The sequence below is a fragment of the Dermochelys coriacea genome, chromosome 6, assembly GCF_009764565.3.
Source record: "Dermochelys coriacea isolate rDerCor1 chromosome 6, rDerCor1.pri.v4, whole genome shotgun sequence".
In the NCBI taxonomy this organism is placed as follows: Eukaryota; Metazoa; Chordata; order Testudines; family Dermochelyidae; genus Dermochelys; species Dermochelys coriacea.
The window spans coordinates 32,658,426-32,678,463 of NC_050073.1; the positions used below are offsets into that span (position 1 = coordinate 32,658,426).

Sequence of the window (20,038 nt, forward strand, 5' to 3'; positions counted from 1 at the left end):
TGTGATAAAGCCTTGTACTCTTAGTCCATTTGCTTCTGATTACATTTGTGATTTTTTTTATATGACCAGACATTCTGACGCCAGCCATTTTACACTGAGCAGATGTCATGTAGTAAAAATGGGTGCCAGATGCTAGAAGCCACAACGGTAATTTGTTTAAGAGCTGGCTCAGACTTTTTGCATTCAATTACACCGCATGGTGAGCCTTACACAATCATTTAAGTAATATGGCTAACTTCAGATATGCCTTTTAATAACAAATTTCATTTCTGAATGCATTTTGAGCATCATGCTACATAGATGGTGTTTAAGGAATTAATTGATTGATACATAATACTGCTATGTTTTAAAAAAGAATTCCAAACAACAAGCAGCAAAGGCCTTGGACACTGGCCAAAAATTTAATTAACACGATCAGCCAAATTTCCAAATTGCCTTTAGGTGCAACCTAATAAAGCTCAGGGCAGGTGCACTATACAAGTGGCTAGGGTGAATGTCCATATGTCTCAAGGGAGAATACTTCCTGCTTCACTTTGTTCCTGCATTTTAGGCTCTGAACACCTATCTGTCAAAAAACAAGTGACTGCATCTTGTTCTTCTTCCTCTGATGGTGAATTTGAACACAAGCCTTCAATAGCACTCAAGGTAACCTTTACTTAGAAACAAAAAGAAACTTTCACTGTTGAATTATACTTAAGATTTGTGTGATTTTGATTTTAAAATGGAACAGTTTGGGGCGGGGGGGTTGACATGTAAACCTAGCATTGTAATATATAACGGATTGAACCACATCAGGTCTCTTTCCAAAAGACAGGTACCAGAATTTCTTGTACCTGTCAGAACTGCCCCTCTCCCCCCCCCGCACAGGTTATAAGAACTTTGACAGAGATGGATTTAATTTGAATAACAGACGTGCTTAACATAAACCACTTTGAAGCTGCATTTCTTAAGTGGTTTTAATATGTAGCCCGACAAACAAACCACTGAAAAAATTAAAACAAACAGATGCAGATTTCTCTTGGGGAAACACCACTTCATTTAAAAAGAACTACAGGCATATTGCATGGAAAATGTTATATTTATTCTAATCAGAAATATTAAATGAGCCATGCAGTCCCATCATGAAATTATACCCCCGAAATGCCTACTGTATACTGGGCTCAGCTAGGTCTAGCTGTGTTTTGGTATCTAATAGGAAATAAGAGAGCTAAAATACCAATGAGATTTTGATCTTCAACTGTTACTTGAAGAGAGAGAGATTCTGTAGGCTGAATGGCTCATCAGAGACTTGTTTACTCTTTCTCTGAAAGTGGAGGGTCATCAATAAGTAGCATCAGTAGATGGCCTAACCAGAAAGGTTGCTTGGATTAGGAGGTGGAATTGTGAGTAATTGTTTTTTTTTTTTTTTTAATTAGACAAGTTAATGTTTGTAGTGCAACCCACACACTTTCTGGGTGTGGTGTTCTGTCCCATCTAGTGGCACCAAGACCGCTTAAAGAGAGAGAGTTAAATGAATCTGCTCTACAGCCTGAGCTAATAGCCAGCTGGCTTTTAGCTTATGCTGTAGAGGCTCATGTACTAAGCTTCAGAAGTCATAGAATCATAGAATATCAGGGTTGAAAGAGACCTCAGGAGGTCATCTAGTCCAACCCCCTGCTCAAAGCAGAACCAATCCCCAACTAAATCATCGCAGCCAGGGCTTTGTCAAGCCTGACCTTAAAAACCTCTAAGGAAGGAGATTCCACCACCTTCTTAGGTAACCGATTCCAGTGTTTCACCACCCTCCTAGTGGAAAAAGTTTTTCCTAATATCCAACCTAAACCTCCCCCACTGCACCTTGAGACCATTACTCCTTGTTCTGTCATATGGTACCACTGAGAACAGTCTAGATCCATCCTCTTTGGAACCCCCTTCCAGGTAGTTGAAAGCAGCTATCAAATCCCCATCATTCTTCTCTTCTGCGGACTAAATAATCCCAGTTCCCTCAATCTCTCCTCATAAATCATGTATTCCAGCCCCCTAATAATTTTTGTTGCCCTCTGCTGGACTCTCTCCAATTTTTCAACATCCTTCTTGTAGTGTGGGGCCCAAAACTGGACACAGTACTCCAGATGAGGCCTCACCAATGCCGAATAGCGGGAATGATCACGTCCCTCGATCTGCTGGCAATGCTCCTACTTATACAGCCCAAAATGCCGTTAGCCTTCTTGGCGACAAGGGCACACAGTTGACTCATATCCAGCTTCTCATCCACTGTAACCCCTAGGTCCTTTTCTGTAAAACTGCTGCCTAGCTACTTGGTCCCTAGTCTGTAGCAGTGCATGGGATTCTTCTGTCCTAAGTGCAGGACTCTGCACTTGTCCTTGTTGAACCTTGTTTGATCCTGCCTGTCAACGACTGGGGTCTGTCGGTGTTACAGTAGCACAACCCAGAAGGATGAACTGAGGTTAAATCAGGCTTGGAATGACCAAAACCTGAAGGGCCCAAAATCCAATAACCTACTTCCACAGGAATCACAACATTTTGAAATGCAAGGGTATGATGCTTTTCAGGCTTACCTGAGGTGTCTAAGGTGTATCCCAACCACCAGCCCACAGCAGAAGGGAGCCCTTTCTCTGCCAACCAGGGGAACACTCCCCAACAACTAGCTGCTGGCAACATTGGCACCTTGCTCCAGGCTCCACAAGACCTGCATTTTCCTTCTGCAGGCTAGCAGTTTATACACCTCACTTTGTTACACTGGAGTGCCCAGTCCCCTATCTCCTGGACACCCACAATGTACTCCTATATCTGCTGCCTCTGTGGAAGCAGTGTAGCCCAATTCACTGGTTTCACCTCAATCTGACACTCTCCTTAGCACAAGGCACTTAGACTTGTCTATAGTGAAATCAAATTGAAGTTTATTTAGCAGAGCTTGAGATACGAATTCAAAAACCAGCAAGTATAACCGTTTGGAGACATAAGGTTACATATAAAAGAAAATCCTAAAATGCAATCTATAGCCTATACAGTACTTATTAAAAGATTATTTTCCTATCTAATAAGATATTTCTCACCCAATGGTTAGTCCTTGCAGCACTTGCCAAGTTCAGAAAACTGGGATCCTTTCATGAAAGCCACCAACAGGCAGAGTTTTTCCTTTGTAATGGATAACAACTTTTTGCCATTTCTTCTGCTGTTATGCAGTTACAGGCTATTGTCCCTTAGCCCAGGGGGCCACCTCTTCAAAGAGCTCTCCTAGGGTTCCTTCGGCTCAAGTCTTCACCTGGTCCAGGCAGTAGACCAAGTGTTGTCTCCATGGATGCCTATTGTTCTCCGTATTGATTGAGTTAGCCCTGAGACCCTGCCTCACCTCAGATGACATGTCTCACTTCAACAGTTTTGCAGCTTAATATGTTACATTTTGCATATTGCTTAAACTATTTCCCATGCAAACATCTCACAATAATCATGACAATCAATTAATTCTTAGCTTTTGGCAGAAACCACCCATGACCCTCTTCAGTGAAATATTGACAGGGTGGTCAGACACAGAGGTAATATACCTGCTTGGGTGTGTCTGTGTCTAAAAGGGCAAAGGTGCATTGAGAAAGCAAGGCAGCAAACCCACTAGTGTATTTTTCAAAGGCGCAGATTAATATTTTGAAGGACTTTCCAAACCCGTGCAACGAAGGGTAAGCTGATCTGTTCCATTTGACCCCAAGCTTCCCCTCTCAAACTCATCAAAAGATATGCAGGAAATATCAATTTAATCTTTGCAAAAACTTGGCTTAGAGGGAAGGGCTGGAGAAGTAGAAAGGGTGGCCCCTTTTTTCAGTTCTCAAGTTACATTTGTCTTTTAACTGCTGCTCCTCCCACTGCTCCTACCTACAATTCCCCAACAGACATGCCTCAGAGAGTTTAGGAGATGTTTCCAGGGAGGCAGAGGCTCTCCCACATGTCCATCCACATGCACTGGCTCACCTACATGGAATGGAGATTCAGCAAATGCTTCCCCCTCACTTTGATGTTTGAGGCTACCAGCAATATTATGTAATTGTTTTTATTTTTATTTTTTTACCAATTATTAGCTATCACTGTGTTTCAAAGTTTTCCTGGATATTCTGTGCTGAAGACATCAGTTGTTTGTAAAAGAAAAATGAGTAAGTGATGGTTGAGACACACATCTTGTTAAACACCAGAAGCTTCAAAGAATAAAGCTCTTTAAAAAAAACAAAAGCAAAAAACAGTGTGAGGAGAAAGAACCAGAAAAAGAAACTGAAATAGAAAAAAATAATAATGGTGGATTAAATGAAATACAGAAAACATATAGGTGAAAAAGAACAAAGAAAACAAATACAGGCATGAACTGAACAGGGATGAGTTTCATGAATTCAAACAGCTAGAAGGCACAAATGGACATACAGTAATGAGCAAAGACTAGCACGAACAAAATGTCAGGTGGAATATGATGTAAATGACAAACTATAACACAAACCAGTGGCAGTGACTCAGGCCTGGCATTGTTTGCCCTATTTTGAGTCACATCCACTATTAAATGTATCGATTCATCTCAGTTGGCTCCCAGTGCAAGTTTACATACCAGTTTTGTATGGTATCTTACAGAGGTTGCCATTCTTCATTGACAAAACTGAAGAGAAACTGAAATGTAGCATTATTCTAGACTTCTATTTTCTTGTCTATTATTCTCTTATTTCCTGTCTTTCTTTTTCCTTGAGTGGGAAATCATGACTAGTCTTGAAACATTTTCAGATAATATAAGTGAGGAACAAGATTAAACAGTGCATGCCACTCCCTATATGAACCCTTTAACAATTGCTTTGTTGTACTTCTTGGAGGGCATTGCAGTGGTCCCATTGCAACATACCTTGTAACTTGAAAAATGAAGGGTGTTGGTTATCACCAGGAAGATAGGGGACAAAAAAGAAAAGAAAAGGATGCTCTTTAATGTCAATAATAAAGCTGTTTTTGAAGACAAACATCATCTGGTTTCAGATGCTAACATGATTGTTACACTGCTTCAGACTACATCAATCTTATTACATTACAAGCTGCCCAAAGTGAACTGCTGTTGTAGAATATGACTGACTTCAGAATTGCATCAGAGTTGATTAATAAACAGAGGACCAGATCCTCTTCTGGTGTAAATTGGCATAGCTTCATGGACTTCAGTGGAGCCACATCAGCTAGGAATCAAGTCTAGTCATTTTTGGAAAGCATATTTTTACATATAATATACAATTTTAACAAACAAAGAAGTGATTATTTACACAAAGAAACTGAGTATTTAATGATTGTCGGATACCGTAAAAAATAGGTCATGTTTTTCATAGGAAGCTGATACTTTCTGTTCTCTGGTAACCATGATGTTCACAGAAGCTCTTGTGAGATGTGTGGTCATAGGTGTGTGGTTGTGTAGCTCTATGGATTCAATTTTCCCTTCATTGACAGAAATAGCGAATGCTTAGCTAAGGGTGCAGTGAGGGTCTTACTGATGATGTCTTAATGGCTGAGAATAAACCTAGCTGAGTTAATCAAAAACTACTTAACATTTGCAGCAGGCAAAAGTCTATGAAAATCTAAGATGACTAAGTACAGGGTATTGATTACCTTCTTTTCTCCCCTTACTCTTGTAGGCAAAAAGGACCCTTAGAAGAAGGAAAAAACTAGAAAAGGAAACAAAGCAACTGGTTAAACAAGAGGAGCTGAAAAGACTTCATAAAGCCCAGGTGACAAAACTGAGGTTGTGTCACATTTAAGGGTATTTTGTGGGTGGGGGAGAAAAGAGGGTGATGGGGATGTAGTGTGAGGATATTTGTCCCTTTAAATAATTTGCAAGCCCTCTAGTGATGCTTACTGTGTTTTATGTTTCAGAAGTGCTCGGAAAGCAGTCAGAGCAGCAGGATATATGCAGCTAGCCTTGCATGTTTGTTTATAGTTAGTAAAGATGATTTATTTGGAACCCAACTGTGCCCATGTAGCTTCTTCATACTATCTTTATTGTCATATAAAAAGCAAAAGATGGAACAATTGGTGTCGAGGATGAGCACCTAATTCAGGAATACAGTGGAATAGAGAGTGACTGCAAAGACCAGTGAAATTTAAACAAAAAGGGCCTGCAAGTGAACTGCTAATTTAGAAAGGATAAAAAGGGATACTACCCTATTATTACAGACCAGAGAGGATTAGGAAAAACAAATGATTTTTTTCCCATGCCTCAGTTCCCCCACCTGTACTATGGGAATAATAGTTCTTCCTTTGTTAATTGTACAATAAGATAAGATAACCCTCTTTAAAGGCTCTTTTCTCCAGACAAAGCAGAAGGAATTCTAGATTCTGCCCATGGTGACTCATACAGTTGTCACTTGAACCCTCCTATTGCAAGTATCGGTCATGCAATGTTTTGTGAGCACATTTTTCAATGAGTTGATCTCAAATGGTGTCTGATTCTAATGTGCCAAAATCACAGGTCATAGTTAACTCCCTTCACACCTATGAGTGTGAAGTTAAGTCATAGTTAACTCCCTTCACACCATATGAGTTGCATTCTCTGTCTGAATTTGCATTGTTCAGGTATTACAGGCTAGATTTTCAACAGTGCTCAGCTCCCATTTTGGCTACTAAGTTAAGTTCTCAATGGGATCTGCTGGGTGCTGAATTGTCTTTTCAAAATCTGGCCTTACAAATTTATTTGGAGCATTGAAGGCCACTTTTGCATGTTCAGACATACCTTTCTTTGAGGCAGGGACCGTCTCTCACTATGTGTTCGTACAGTCCCAGTTTCAATTGGGGCCTCTAGGTGTTACTGTAATACAAAGAGTAAATATGTATATATAATTAGTGTGTACATATATATGTTCATATTAATATAATATTTTATATATATATATAAATATTATATTAATATAAACATATATACACTATATAATGAGAAGTGAAACTGAAGTCTCCAGAATTTTTAAATGGGTCTCCTCTGCTGATTTATTGTACTTTAAATGAATAAATATTTTGCACTTAATCCTATTGCATTTTTCTCTACATTTTCTTGATATTTTAGAAAATATTTGACTAATCATTACTGAGAAATCAATGACAAAATAGAAGCAACTACAAAAGAGAAAAATCGACATGTGCTTAATGTATTTTTTGTAAAACTGAAATGGCAAAAATGAAACAAGTAAACAAAATTCCTGGTGCGGGGAGACATATTGTAAGCGTCTTCCCTTATTTTATGGCGATATGGTAATAAACATTTTCAGAAAGTGCCCAGTGATTTTGGGTGCCCAACTTTGAACACCTTCACAGGCCCTGAATGTAAGGAAATACTAGGCACCTACCCTTTCAAAAATGTGGCCCTTTAAAAGTGTCTCAGATTGGGCACCCAAAATCAATGGATGCTTTTGAAAATACCTGGCCTACGACATAGACATGTTTAGAGAGTATGGTTAGCTCAGTTCATCTCAGGGTTACCTGTTCAGTGCCAATTAATGAGAATTATGGAGCTATATACCCTTTTCTTTTCCATATCAGAAGGTTATATGAAAAGAAAAAATAGCTGAACTATCTCACTCAATTCAGAATAGTAGACAAAACCTTGAAGCTATTTTAGGAACCAACATGGCTCCCATTACCCTAGTGTCTGAGTGCCTCGTAATCTTTAATATATTTACCTTCACAGCAGTCCTGTGCAGTAGGGAGCTGCTGTTATCCCCATTTTACAGATGGGGAACTGAGGCACAGCAAGACAAAGGGCCAGATTTTTAAAGGTATTTAAGCACTTAAAGATGCAGATAGACGCCTAGCGGGATTTTTCAAAAGTGCTTTCAAAAATCCCATGAGGTGCCTAAATATTGATGGCCCTAAGTGACTTACCTAAGATCACACTGGAAAACTTGAACAGTAAAGGGACAGGAACGTGGGTTTCCCAAGTCCCAGGCTAGTGCCCAAACCACTGGACCATCCTTCCTCTCTGTATTTTAAAGCTGTAATCTTTATTATTCTGCAGGCTATACAGCGCCAACTGGAAGAAGTGGAGGAAAGACAGAGGGCCCTTGAGATAAATGGTGTTAAACTGGAGAGGGAACTGCGAGGAGAATCAGGTAAATGGGGCAAGAAATTTGAGATTATTTGGTGCCTCTTTAAAAGCAGAGCAGGTTTTACAACTGTTTTAAAAGTACAGATGGTTGGAAAATTTTCCCTGAAACAATAAATGAGAAAAAAATCACCTATTTTTTTTCCATTTGCCAAGCAGCTTTAGATGTTATCAGTTGTGAATTTGTAGCTATTGGAACTTGAAGCTGAATCTACTTCCCTCACCTTGTTTAAAATCCTGAGCCTGATTTCATCTACACCACAGAATCAGTGACGTTTCTAGGTGGAGTAACTCAGTTACCAAGCCAGCAGCCTATGCTTAGTAACAAGGTCCTTAACAGCTTTTCTCTGAGTGTCAATAATATGATTGCAGTTAGTGACTGAACCGTGGAAATAACTCAAACAAGCTATGTAAAAGGGCAATGCATAGTGAGACAGACCTCAACTATGAAATGCTGTTTTCTTAGGGACAGGAGACAATAGAGATTTTTCCCTGCTCCACGGAAAGGTTAGGTTTTAATTAGTCCTGACCCAGCAGTGGAGGGGAGTTAGAGGATATAAGGTCTCCCCTACATGTCTACATAAAGACTATTCACATTATAGTTCATGCACAGCAGGTGCAGATTCATAGATTTTTTAAGACCAGAAGGAACCATTAGATCATTTAGTTTGATTTCCTGACCATGCCTAACGTGATGTCTTTCCCTTCTGCCACATGAACTATTGGTCAGGGAGAAGGAGGAGGGGAAAGTGGACAGTGTAAGGGAGGAGTAGAGCCATAATGCTGCCCTCCCCAGCGTGACAGCCTGCAGAACTGGCCAGGTGCAAGGGGGGAAGCAAGCTATACCTCAGAAAAGGGTGACACAACTTCCCCACAGAGCAAGGAGAGCAAGAGGGACTGTGCCTCTCTGAGATACTCCTCTTGTGGTCAGCACAGTTCGACGCCAGCCTTTTCTAAGGGATGAAATTTCAAGACCCAATCTAACCTTAAGGGTTGTTTTTTGTTTTTTTTTGGTTAAATAAAATATGAAACGTAAATGGCTGTCGGATGCAATCTACCTTCTTAGGAGGTTTGAAAGCTATTTTAGATTTAAAAGATTGTCTGAAAGCCGGCAGTCATATTGCAAATCTGCTTTTTATATTCTTCCTGGTTACAAGCCAACACTCCTAAATCACTAGTGTGATTTTGTGCCAGGGAGTTAGATGTTTTTTGATGTAACATCCAACACTTGGAAAATGTTGTTTTTATGCTTAGCTGCATAGTATGATAAAGTCTCCATGTACTTTTTTTAGTATTGTATATAGCATCCATCACTGTAGTACACACACATTGAAGTAAAGAATTGGCTCCAGTAGATGTTTGCCCAGGTAAAAGCTGTAAGTTCTTCAGTATTTACCCCACTGGTTTATAAAACAAATACCATATAACTGAGCGAACTAATCTATTTCAAATGTTTTTAAAAAGCTAACATCATTTATCTGTTAAGTTAAAAAAAGAAAGATTTCTAAGATGGCACCCATCTAACTGTCTTTTTGAAAGGAGAATCCCCAAAGGGTTGTTAGTGTTAGACCTGGTCTAGACTTAAAAAATAGATCATCTTAGCCATGTCATGCAGGGTTGTGAAAATTTTTGCCCCCTGTGGGCAGACCTACCCCTCCCCTCCACCCCCGTGTAGATGTGGCTAAGTTGATGGAAGAATTCTTCCATCAACTTTGCTACCTCCTCTCGGAGAGGTGGATTAGCTACATCAACAGGGAAAAAACCCTCTTGCCAATGTATGAAGTGTCTACACTATGGCGCTAGAGAGGCACTGCTACAGTGCCGTCGCTGTGCCACTGTAATGGCTGTTGTGTAGACATACCCTTAGTTATAGAACAAAAAAAGTTATGCTCTTCTCTAGGTCTCTGAAAATATGGAAGATCAAAACCCTTCTAACTATAGGGAAATAGGGATATATGCAGAATACCAGAATGGATGGCCCAGAGCCACCCCTTGTTCCCATTATTTTGACAATCACATTTTCTAAAGAAAGCTCATCTGCTAAGAGATTGATGCTCCTCATTCCCTTTTCATCCTTAGTAATTTAATTCCTTTCATTAAGATTAGAGTGCTATTTTTTTCTCCTTGTTGATTGTTTTCATGTGGGTGGCCAGCTACAGATGCAGGCAGATAGGAAAAGGGGTGAGGACTATTCTGTTTGAATACCTCTTATTGTGTAAAATTTCAGGCTGAAATTCTCCAAACTAGACATCAAAATGTTAATGCTTTGTTGCTTGTAATAACATTTATGTAATAGTGAAGGATTTAGTCAGATAATATTCCATTCATCCTTTTAAAAATGTGCATTATTGTTTAATGAATGACCAGTGCTTATTAGGTTAAGTTGTATTTAAGTAGGCCTGTGCTTATGTAGCTCAAGTGATTTAATAGGTATTATTAAGGTAATTAGAAAATGATCACAGTTAAGCAATAATATTGAGCTGCAAAGGTTGTGAATAACCGAATTTAGAGACAGACCTGCAAACACTAGGCTTCAGTGACATTTATGCAACTCTCCTCTAATAATTATGTGAGCATGGAATGAAAGGCTCTTTTGTTAGTGGGAGTTATTTATTAGCTACTGAACTGAATTAGAAGAGAACATGCGTGGGTGTGAAACAAACTGCCATGAAGACTGATGAACAAAATGAGGCTTTGATGATCTCGTAATTGTAGTGACAACAATTCATGCATTTAAAGAAAAATTAGAAATAATCAATCCTATTAATAATTTTTGGTGGTTTTCCCCCCTCATTTTCTTTATTCTGTGCTAAATACCAAATAATAAATCATCAATGTACTGCTGCTTTGTTTTCTAGTGACATTTGTGTGGGTTTATAGGGAGCTTTTGCCTACAACAAAATGCAGTAATATAGATTTTGAACCACATTTTCAATTGAAATTTGTATAACTCAAAAGTTAAACAAGTTGTGAAGGTTACTAGTAAAGAAAAAAAATCCGTGCTGAGGAAGCACCATTAGTCTCCCCATATTTCAGTACATCAGTGAATAGCTTTCTGTAGGCTTATGCTTTTATAGATAGTGTACTCAGGGTTTGTTTGCACTGCCTTTTGGAAAAGGGGAGTATTTAAAACTGTAAACAGAGTCAGAAATATTAGATCCTTTGAAACAGGAATGTGAGTTTTATACCATTTTCCAAAAAGAACAAGTGGAAGAAGTTGAAGGAAGAGCCTGCTTATTCTCCAAAGAAAGATGCTAAGGTGGCAGGAAATTGAAAGTTTCAGAGCCATGTTTAGTAAATGCTGTTTTTAAATAGGCCATCTTAAAGTTGTTAGTTTAATAAAAAGAAAAGGACATCTTAATTTCTAATGGATCCTCAAATGAAAGGGATTTGGATAAATAAAAAGCCACCTTTTTGCAAAAATATGTCTCAATAAACAAACACAGGAACTGGCATCCAGTTGACCCTAACAACTTCCCTATCTCATTTGGGTGTTGTGGAGATTACTTAGTTTGTTGTATTGTACTTGGAAGATATAAATCATGCAAGTTAAGTAACTATTGGCCTTATTATTATGATAAATCAATAGAGAAGTTCAGCGAGTAAATGCAATGCAGCCTTCAGGATACTAGAGGGCACTCAGTAGGACAGAGAAAGAAAAAACAAAAAGCTACTGTTGTTACAGCTCCAGTAGGTGTTTTTGTTAGAATAAGAGGCATTTTGGCAAACCACATTGCTGTTTGCTTACTTCAGTTGTAATACAACTCAAATCTTTTATTAGAGGGAGAAACTGATATTTTATACTATAAGCATGGAAATATTTAAAAAGCAATATTTTTTCAAAAGAAGAATATAGCAAAAATTGGGAAGGAGGTGGAGGAAGGACAGAGTGTTTGCACAAGTTCAGTACATATGCACATCCTTGAAAACAGATTCTCTTGTTAGCAATAAAATAAATGCTCTATTAAAATTTCATTTATAAGAACTGTATGGGGTAAGTGTGTTGTCTGGTTTAAATTCTGGCTGCGTTTTTGCTTTTAGAGTGTGTGTGTGTGTGTGTGTGTGTGTGTGATATGTAACACAAATCCTGCTACATACAGGTATTTAAACTAGACACATCCCCATTAGAGCTGCTGGTTGGAAAAATTCTAACAAAATGTTTTTTGTTTGAATGTATGGATTCATCAAAATCTATTGACTTTGACAAAGTTCTGATGGAATCCAGGAATGGCTGAACTGGAATTCTGCCTTGTTTTGTGCCAGCTCACCTGCTCAGCATCTCCATATCCTGCCTGTCAGTCTGCCTCAGAGTCGGGGACCCCAAGGGCTGTCAGAGTCCATGACACCAGGGCAGCCCACCAGGCAGACTGCCCCAGAACCAGGACTCCATTCCCTTTTGTGGAGAATTTTGAATTATTTGGTTCCATTCCAAACTAGTATGAATCCATATTTCAAAATATCAAAATCCTCCAGGAAACTGAATTACCTTTCTCTACATAGTTGTAGACCTCATATACCTATACCTTCCAGTTAGACAGCTTTGGCTTTTGAGAATAATGCCTAAACAAGATGACAAATTTCTATAAGTACACAAATTTAGCTTCATCATATTTTCAAATTGAAAAAGCAGGAGACGATGCCATTATCTCTTGTGCTGCTGCTCCTGGCCCATTAGCTGTGCTATCTCTGTCTTTCTCCTTCTAGATTGTCTATACTTATTCCTTTTCTCAGGTTGTTCTCTACTCCTTGCCTCAATTTCTAACCCAGTGTAATGACACCCCTCGACAGGGGTGTGTCTGTGTAAGGTCTGACCCAGGGACCTCTAAACTCATGTATCCTTAATTGCTTGAACTAAAGGCCCAAGTCCATTAGTTAGAGGCAGTAGCAGTCCAGTCACTAGAAGGGGACAAAAAGCCACCCCATGTTAGCATGTGTTTATATTAGCAAAAAAGAGGTAGTGGCTTAACCTAAAAGATTTTTTGGAAGTCATAGCTGCATTCCTTGATCTCCCCCCCCCCCCCGCCATACACACACACTTTTTCTGTCCCATACTCCTTTCCAGTTCTTCTATTCTCGTACTGCCCTCCCAGGGAAGCAGCAGATTGAAGAGCCAACTACCATTCTCTGGGCTGGGAGATGCTGAACTCGTGGACAGCTCATGTCTTTGTGCCTCTGAGCAGTTCAGCATGATGTGAGTGGTTACATCTTGCTCCCTGATGAAGAGCTGAGAGAGCGAGCTGAAATGCATAGTGCACTGCAGGAGAGGAGGAGTTGCTGCCTCATGACTGATGAAGGCACTGCTCTGTAGGATTTCAACACAGTGATACCACTGTGTTGACAGTAACAAGAGTGATCAGATGTCCTGGGAGTCTATTGAAATGCTGACAGAATCCTGACATTGGTGAAACTGGCTGGACATTGGAATTGTCCCTCAAAGTTGGGACAATCCTGAAGTAAATTAAGACATCTACATCCTACCTATTATTATTATGTTTCACTGTGCAAGCTGAGAGGGAAGTGCATTGCAGTATGGATGTGACAGACATGATGGAGACACATTTCCAGCTTCCTCAGTACTACTGTAGTTAGTAACAGTGGGAACCATATTACGGAGTATTTAACTGTCCCTAAATATTTAAAATCTAAAAGCTCCCTCTCCATCTCCCCCCCCCCCCCAAAAAAAAGTCATCTGAGGCTGGTTCTTTTGTTTAGCAAAGAAGAAACTGGAAAATTGGGCTGAAGAGCAAGCTAGGAGGGGGAAAAGATATGTATAGATTAAGGGGGCTCAGATCTTTTGAAAGCCTCTTGGGCCTAGAGATTTTTTTTTTGGCAGGTCTGGCTGAGAAATGGTTGGTGAAATACCAAAGAATCAGGTTAAGGGATGAGTGTGTTAACTTTGTAGCCAGATTTTCAAGGGTACAAACAACCTGCATCAAGGGGTAGCTGGGTAGGGTACACAAGCATCCATTTTAGATTCATCCATGTAGGGGGCTTCCTGAGTGCACTGCATCCTCTTTTGAAAAGTTAGCCATATGTATTCGTGACCTGTGGGATCCTACTGATGTGAGGAGTACCTACTTCTAACAGAACATTGAAAGGCTATATGATTATGAGTAGAGTAGTTATCAGTGGTTCGGTGTCAAACTGGCAGGACGTATCTAGTTGGCTCCTACAAGGGTCTGTCCTTAGGCTGGTACTGTTCATTATTTTCATTAATTACTTGAAAAATGGAGTGGAAAGGGTGCTTGAAAAATTTGCAGATGACACCAAGTTGGGAGGGGTTCTCCATTGAAGGTAGGACAAGGAGTAATTAGTTTAATCTGCAGCAAGGGAGATGTAGATTAGATATTAGGAAAAACTTTTTTTAACTATAAGGATAGTTAAGCACTGGAATAGGTGTCCAAAGGGGTTGTGGAATCCCTGCCATTGGAGGTTTTTAAGAACAGGTTAGACAAACATCTGTCAGGAATGGTCTCCGTATACTTGGTCGTAACTCAGCACTGGGGGCTGGACTAGATGACCTCTCAAGTCCCTTTCAGCCCTATGTTTTTATGATAATGGGCTATTTCAGGTCTTAAAACAAAGGTCCACCAATATACTCTGAACGACAGCTTGAAAAGGCCAATTTTCCATTGCCATCTCTTCTTGTGGGGCAATATTGGCACTCAGTGAAGGAATGTTTTCATTTTTGGGAATCTATTCTTTATAGAATAGTTGTATCCACTAGTTGTTTAGAGTCTTACACCCAGATTGTGAGTTCTTTGGGGACAGGAGCCATCTCTTTGTTATATGACTATACAGCACCTAGCACAATGTCATCCTGGACTTGAGACACTACTACAATACAAATAATATTAACAATAATAATAGACTGTCTATAGTGCAGCTTTTCTAATCAGTCAAAACATTTATTTCACAGATGCAGATTTAAAGACAAAGGTCAGATGGGAAATGAGCTGGGGGCACTTTTGGGAGGGATTTTGATTAAGAATGAGGGGCCCACCAGGAGGAGGGACCAGTTGACATATGCCACCTTGCCCACCCTTAAATTTCTGATGGAGGTATCCACCTAAAATACATAAATCAGGTGCTGGAACTTAGTATTAACATTAAAAAAAATAATTATTTATGCCAGAATAAGGAGCAATTAATACCGACCATTTCAAAAAGGAGTAGACAAATATTTGAAACAAAACAAAACAAAAACAAAACAAAAAAAAAACCCCTGCTAATTTTCAAGATGGAAGCAGGATTCTTTTCTTGTATTTATTCCAGCCTAAAATTCAGTATATCCTTAACTACAGTAAAATATTCACCAAAATATAAACAGGTGTGTTATACATCTGCTACCCTGGAGAACTACTGACATAAATATCACATCACAAAGGTTCTATATGGTACACATCTAGCCTTACAAACAAGGATCATTTAAAGTGGCTTCAAAGCAGTTTGATCATGGAGAGGGAAATCCAATATAACCCATTTATTTTTTATATCTCAATCAGATTCAGGCACACAGGATGAAACTCAGCTGTTACATGAATGGTTTGAGCTGGTCCTGGAGAAGAATAAATTGGTGCGTTATGAGTCTGAGCTCTTGACCATGTAAGTAAGAACACACAGTTTGCCATCAGTAGTAAAGATGTGGGAGATGGGGAATTGGACTCATTTTAGGTCCCAGGCACAGGATTTTCCTCTTGATACATGTTGCTCTCATTATTGAGCTAAATTGCCACTTTGTGCCTTGCATAGAATATCACCATTAGCACACAGGGAAAGTCCACGCTTCTCCTTCTTACTTTACTGTTTCCTGGAGTTGGAAGTGTGTTAGAATAAATACACCCAAAGCTACATTCTATTCCAAACACAGATATGCACTTGAACTCCCCAGTGGTACAGTGGTTTTGATCCTATAGGTCTATTACATAGCACTATTATTTGTGGATGCTCTGTTCTCATGTAATGAGGGCCTAATGACCTCCCAGGCATTTAATCCACTGGAAAACAAATAGGTCAAGGAACCAAATGGGTGGGGAGTGGAGAGAGATTTCTAACCTACAGTATATCAGCTTTTCCTGGGCAACACGAGGAAATGAGAGGAAAGATTTAGGAGTAGACCTGGGCGAAATGTTTTGGATGAATAGTTTACTCATCAAAAAATGCAGTTTCAGGTCAAACAAAACTATTTCTGAATTTTGGCAAAATCTGGTAAATAGTTTCCATTAGGGAAAAAAAATTCTGAAAAAGCTGAACCATTTCCATTTTGGGTTGACCTGAAATTAATTTTTTTTCCAGATATTTTGGTTTGGCCACCAAACTAAAAATTCAGTCATTCATTCTCCTCTATTTAGGAGTCGAATGCAGAGGCAGAGTGAGTGGTGTCAAAATCTGGGGTGGGTTAAAACTGAGTATGGATTTATCAATACTTTTGTCATTGTTCTAAAAATGTGCACCTTTGCTCACATAAATGTTTGTACCATATATGCCTGTCAAATCAGAGTCAAGTGACTCCCAGCTGCTTCTTACCCCTACTGCTTGGGCTAGGTGGGTGGTGCACTGTAGGTCTAGATGGCATCTCTTAATCCCTGGGTTCTGCTCTGGGAGCAGGTCGATGGTTGGCATATATCAGTTCCATATTGCGCAGCTGGCCACAAACACCAGGCCTGGTTCAATGAGAACAACGAGGACATTTCCAAACTCCTAAGTGACCAGCAGAAAGCATTTGTTTGAATGGCAGAACGATCTCACTTCCATCTCAAAGAAAGGCAGATTTAAGTACTTACGGAGCAAGGCCCAGTTTGAAGTGAGGAGAATGGAGGATAAATGGTGGGAGAGGAAACCTGAATAAGTTCAGCATTACGCAGATACAAACAATGTAAAGATGTTCTTTGACTCTCTCAACGCAGTCTATGGAGCATCTAAATCTGGCACAGCTCTCCTGAAGTTGGCAGAACACTCATCGAAGACAAGGAGGGAATCATGCAGAGATGGGCTGAACACTTCAATAGTCTACTCAATAGACCATCCATGTTGATCAGTGTGTCCTTGACCAATTACCCAAGAAATCCATCGGATGATCTCAACCTCCCTCCAACAGTTGAAGAGATCATGAATGCCATCAAACAAGTGAACTCTGGCAAGGCTCTGGAAAGGATGGTATTCCAAAGTGTAGAAAGTAGCAGGTCCAAAGATTCTTGAGGTGTTTCACGATGCCTTGAGTTGCATTTGGGAGGAAGATGAAATGCCATAAGACTTGAACGATATTATTGTATCCCTGTTCAAAATCAAAGGCAGCAAATCTGACTGAAAACTACAGAAGCATTTCCTTCCTTTGAACAGCAAGGAAAATACTAGCTCACGTTCTTCTGGACAGACTCATTGCAAACATATCTGAGGAAAATCTGCCAGAAGCTGTAGTGTGGTTTCACACCATGTCATAGTATATGGACATGATTTTTGTCATAAGGCAGATCCAGAAAAAATGTTTCAAGCAGAACATGGACCTGTATGCAGTCTTCACTGACTTGACCGAAGCTTTTGATACAGTCAGCAGAGTGGGTCTATTGGCTATTCTACATAAACAGGGCTGTGCAAGAAAGTTCATACAAATCATCTGTCTATTCCATGATCACATGACAGTGCAGGTGCTCTTCAATGGTGACTCTTCCAACATATTTAAAATCTCAAATGGAGCGAAGCAAAGCTGCATATTGTCCCAGTGCTGTTCAACTTGTTCTTTGTTTGTGTCTCCAGCCATGCCACAGAGGACAGAAGAAAGAAATATAAGCACTTCACAGATAATCTGAAGAGCAGTCTCCAAAGAAATTGAGCAAATGGCTCAGAACAGGACTCATTGGCGGTCTCTGACAAGATCAGGATGTAACAGGTTTGAGCAGGATTGACTAAATCATCTACAAGTCTCAGTGAAAGGCGCTATGTAGCGGCATCATCCAAAATCATAGATACAGTCTTCCCATGCTCAGTGCAGCTGACTCTGTGCATCAGGGTTTGGACTTCAGGGTATGGATAGCCATAGATGAGAATTGCAACAATATCATCATCAGTGATGGACTGTCAACGTTGTGCAGCTGGCCACATACTACTGTGTTGGGGAAACCTCCAACCACTAGATCCTGATCTAAGAAGCAGAAACATAATAAAAGGACAGCAGTATTGACAATGAAATGAGCATAAAATAATTATAATCTTATTAAAAAGGCCAGATACATGGGAGCCAGTATATCAACCTTTTTAACAGGTCTGCTGAAGGTTGATTGTTACTTTCTGAATTCCTAAAATCCTTAGGAAATCTATGTCAGCTGATTCTTTGCCATTCTTATTTTTGTATCCAGAGCCCAGGAACTAGAACTGGAGGATCACCAAAGAAGATTGGAGCAGAAACTGAGAGAGAAAATGGCCATTGATGGTAAATAAGCTGGGAAGTTAATTATGTGTTTTGGTCTGCAGTAATAGTCCCAATTTACAATAGTGTTTTAACTGCTTGTTTTGCAATCTCCTAGATAGCCTAAAAAATGAACAAGAACTGAACAAGGAGCATGAAATTTTTACTGAGATGATGGAAGTGATTGAAGAAAGGGACAAACTTGTGTCTTCCTTAGAAGAGCAGAGACTGAAGAAAAAGGCCGAAGATCAGCACTTTGAAAGCTTTATATTATCTAAGGGTTATCAACTCAGCAGGACTTAGCCACATGCAAATGTATGGAACTTTAGCTATATTAACCAACATGGAGACGGTTCTTTGGCAAAGATCTGGCTGAAACTGAAGGAATCATATCATTTTAACATCAAACACTTTTAAACAGGCTTTTTGCTTGCACAACAGTGTCTCTAGTTCCACAGATAATTACAGGAAGAAACATTGCAATCTCATTGTCAACAAAAAGGGCTAGTCATCTTGTGAGATGGAAAAGAACTGAATTCACCTGTGTGATGGACAGTATGTGAAAATTACACTGGAGCTGTCCATTGTTTTTCTTTTCTCTGTAATTTTATTTTAAATCTGAGAACAGAGTTCCTAGAGACATAACTACATGATCTGGTACTTTTGAAACAGCAACATTTTCCATTCATTTGTCTGAATCTGTGTGTATTTTTGTTTGTTTTTGCATGGTTGAGCCACAATGAACTGTATTCAAGTGTCAAATAAGCATTAGGTTAGTGTTTAAAATGTATTTCTAAAGGAGAAGGGGAAGAGTCTTTAGAATACTGAGTACACACATTGTAAATAACAAGTGTAAATGCAAGGTCAGGCAAATTTAATTATCAGGTGTATTTGCAAGCTGAATGCACTGTATTATTGAATGAGGACTTAATACCATATTAAAACCTTACATTATGTAGAACTGTAACTTAATACCAAAGGGATTACTATTCTTAACAAAATGTTGTAGAGTCAGAAGACCTTTTGTCTGTAGCTGACCAAAGTAATCACTGAAATATGCTTGAAGAACATTTTAAAAAATTGATTAAGATGTATATGGTAGGTTTTGCAAGATGCATTCTTCACAAAAGCATGTACTGTATCTCAAAGTTATCACTCATTAGAGACTTGGCACAGAATAACAAAAACTGTGGCAAAATTTTCTGCATTTTTATGCTGAGAGTTGATAGAAAATCTCTGCTTGCATATCAACCACATTTAAACTGCTGCTAAGATGAATGCATAAATAAGACTGTCAGAGCTATATCTGTTGAATGCATTTTTTACGTTAAAAAACATAGAAAAGTGCCTTCTAGCTTTTCTCGCGCGCACACGCACGCACACACAGACTCTGCAGTTGTGCAAAAGATTTCCTAAGGCTAGGTATTCAATTTACTGTGAGCAGCCTTCTAAATCTGAGATGATTTTGTAATTTACAATTGATTGCTTATCCCGTTGTTGTATGTATGATAGTCTGAAAATTCAGTATGAAGGACGTGGAGACA

At 39.3% G+C, this 20,038-nt stretch overlaps 1 protein-coding gene across 4 annotated transcripts in view; it reads left to right on the forward strand.

The window, feature by feature from the left end:
• The window catches only part of MICAL2 (microtubule associated monooxygenase, calponin and LIM domain containing 2), a 187,606-nt gene extending 168,154 nt beyond the window's left edge, over positions 1–19,452 (forward strand). For all 4 annotated transcript variants that reach the window (XM_043516720.1, XM_038404231.2, XM_043516721.1 and 1 more), the window contains 6 exons: positions 551–645; positions 5,637–5,729; positions 8,006–8,099; positions 15,598–15,697; positions 18,445–18,518; positions 18,613–19,452. In XM_043516720.1, coding sequence (XP_043372655.1) covers positions 551–645; positions 5,637–5,729; positions 8,006–8,099; positions 15,598–15,697; positions 18,445–18,518; positions 18,613–18,797 — 641 coding nt within the window. In that variant the 3' untranslated portion in view covers positions 18,798–19,452. The remainder of the gene's footprint in view (positions 1–550; positions 646–5,636; positions 5,730–8,005; positions 8,100–15,597; positions 15,698–18,444; positions 18,519–18,612) is intronic.
• The last annotated feature ends 586 nt before the right edge of the window (positions 19,453–20,038 follow it).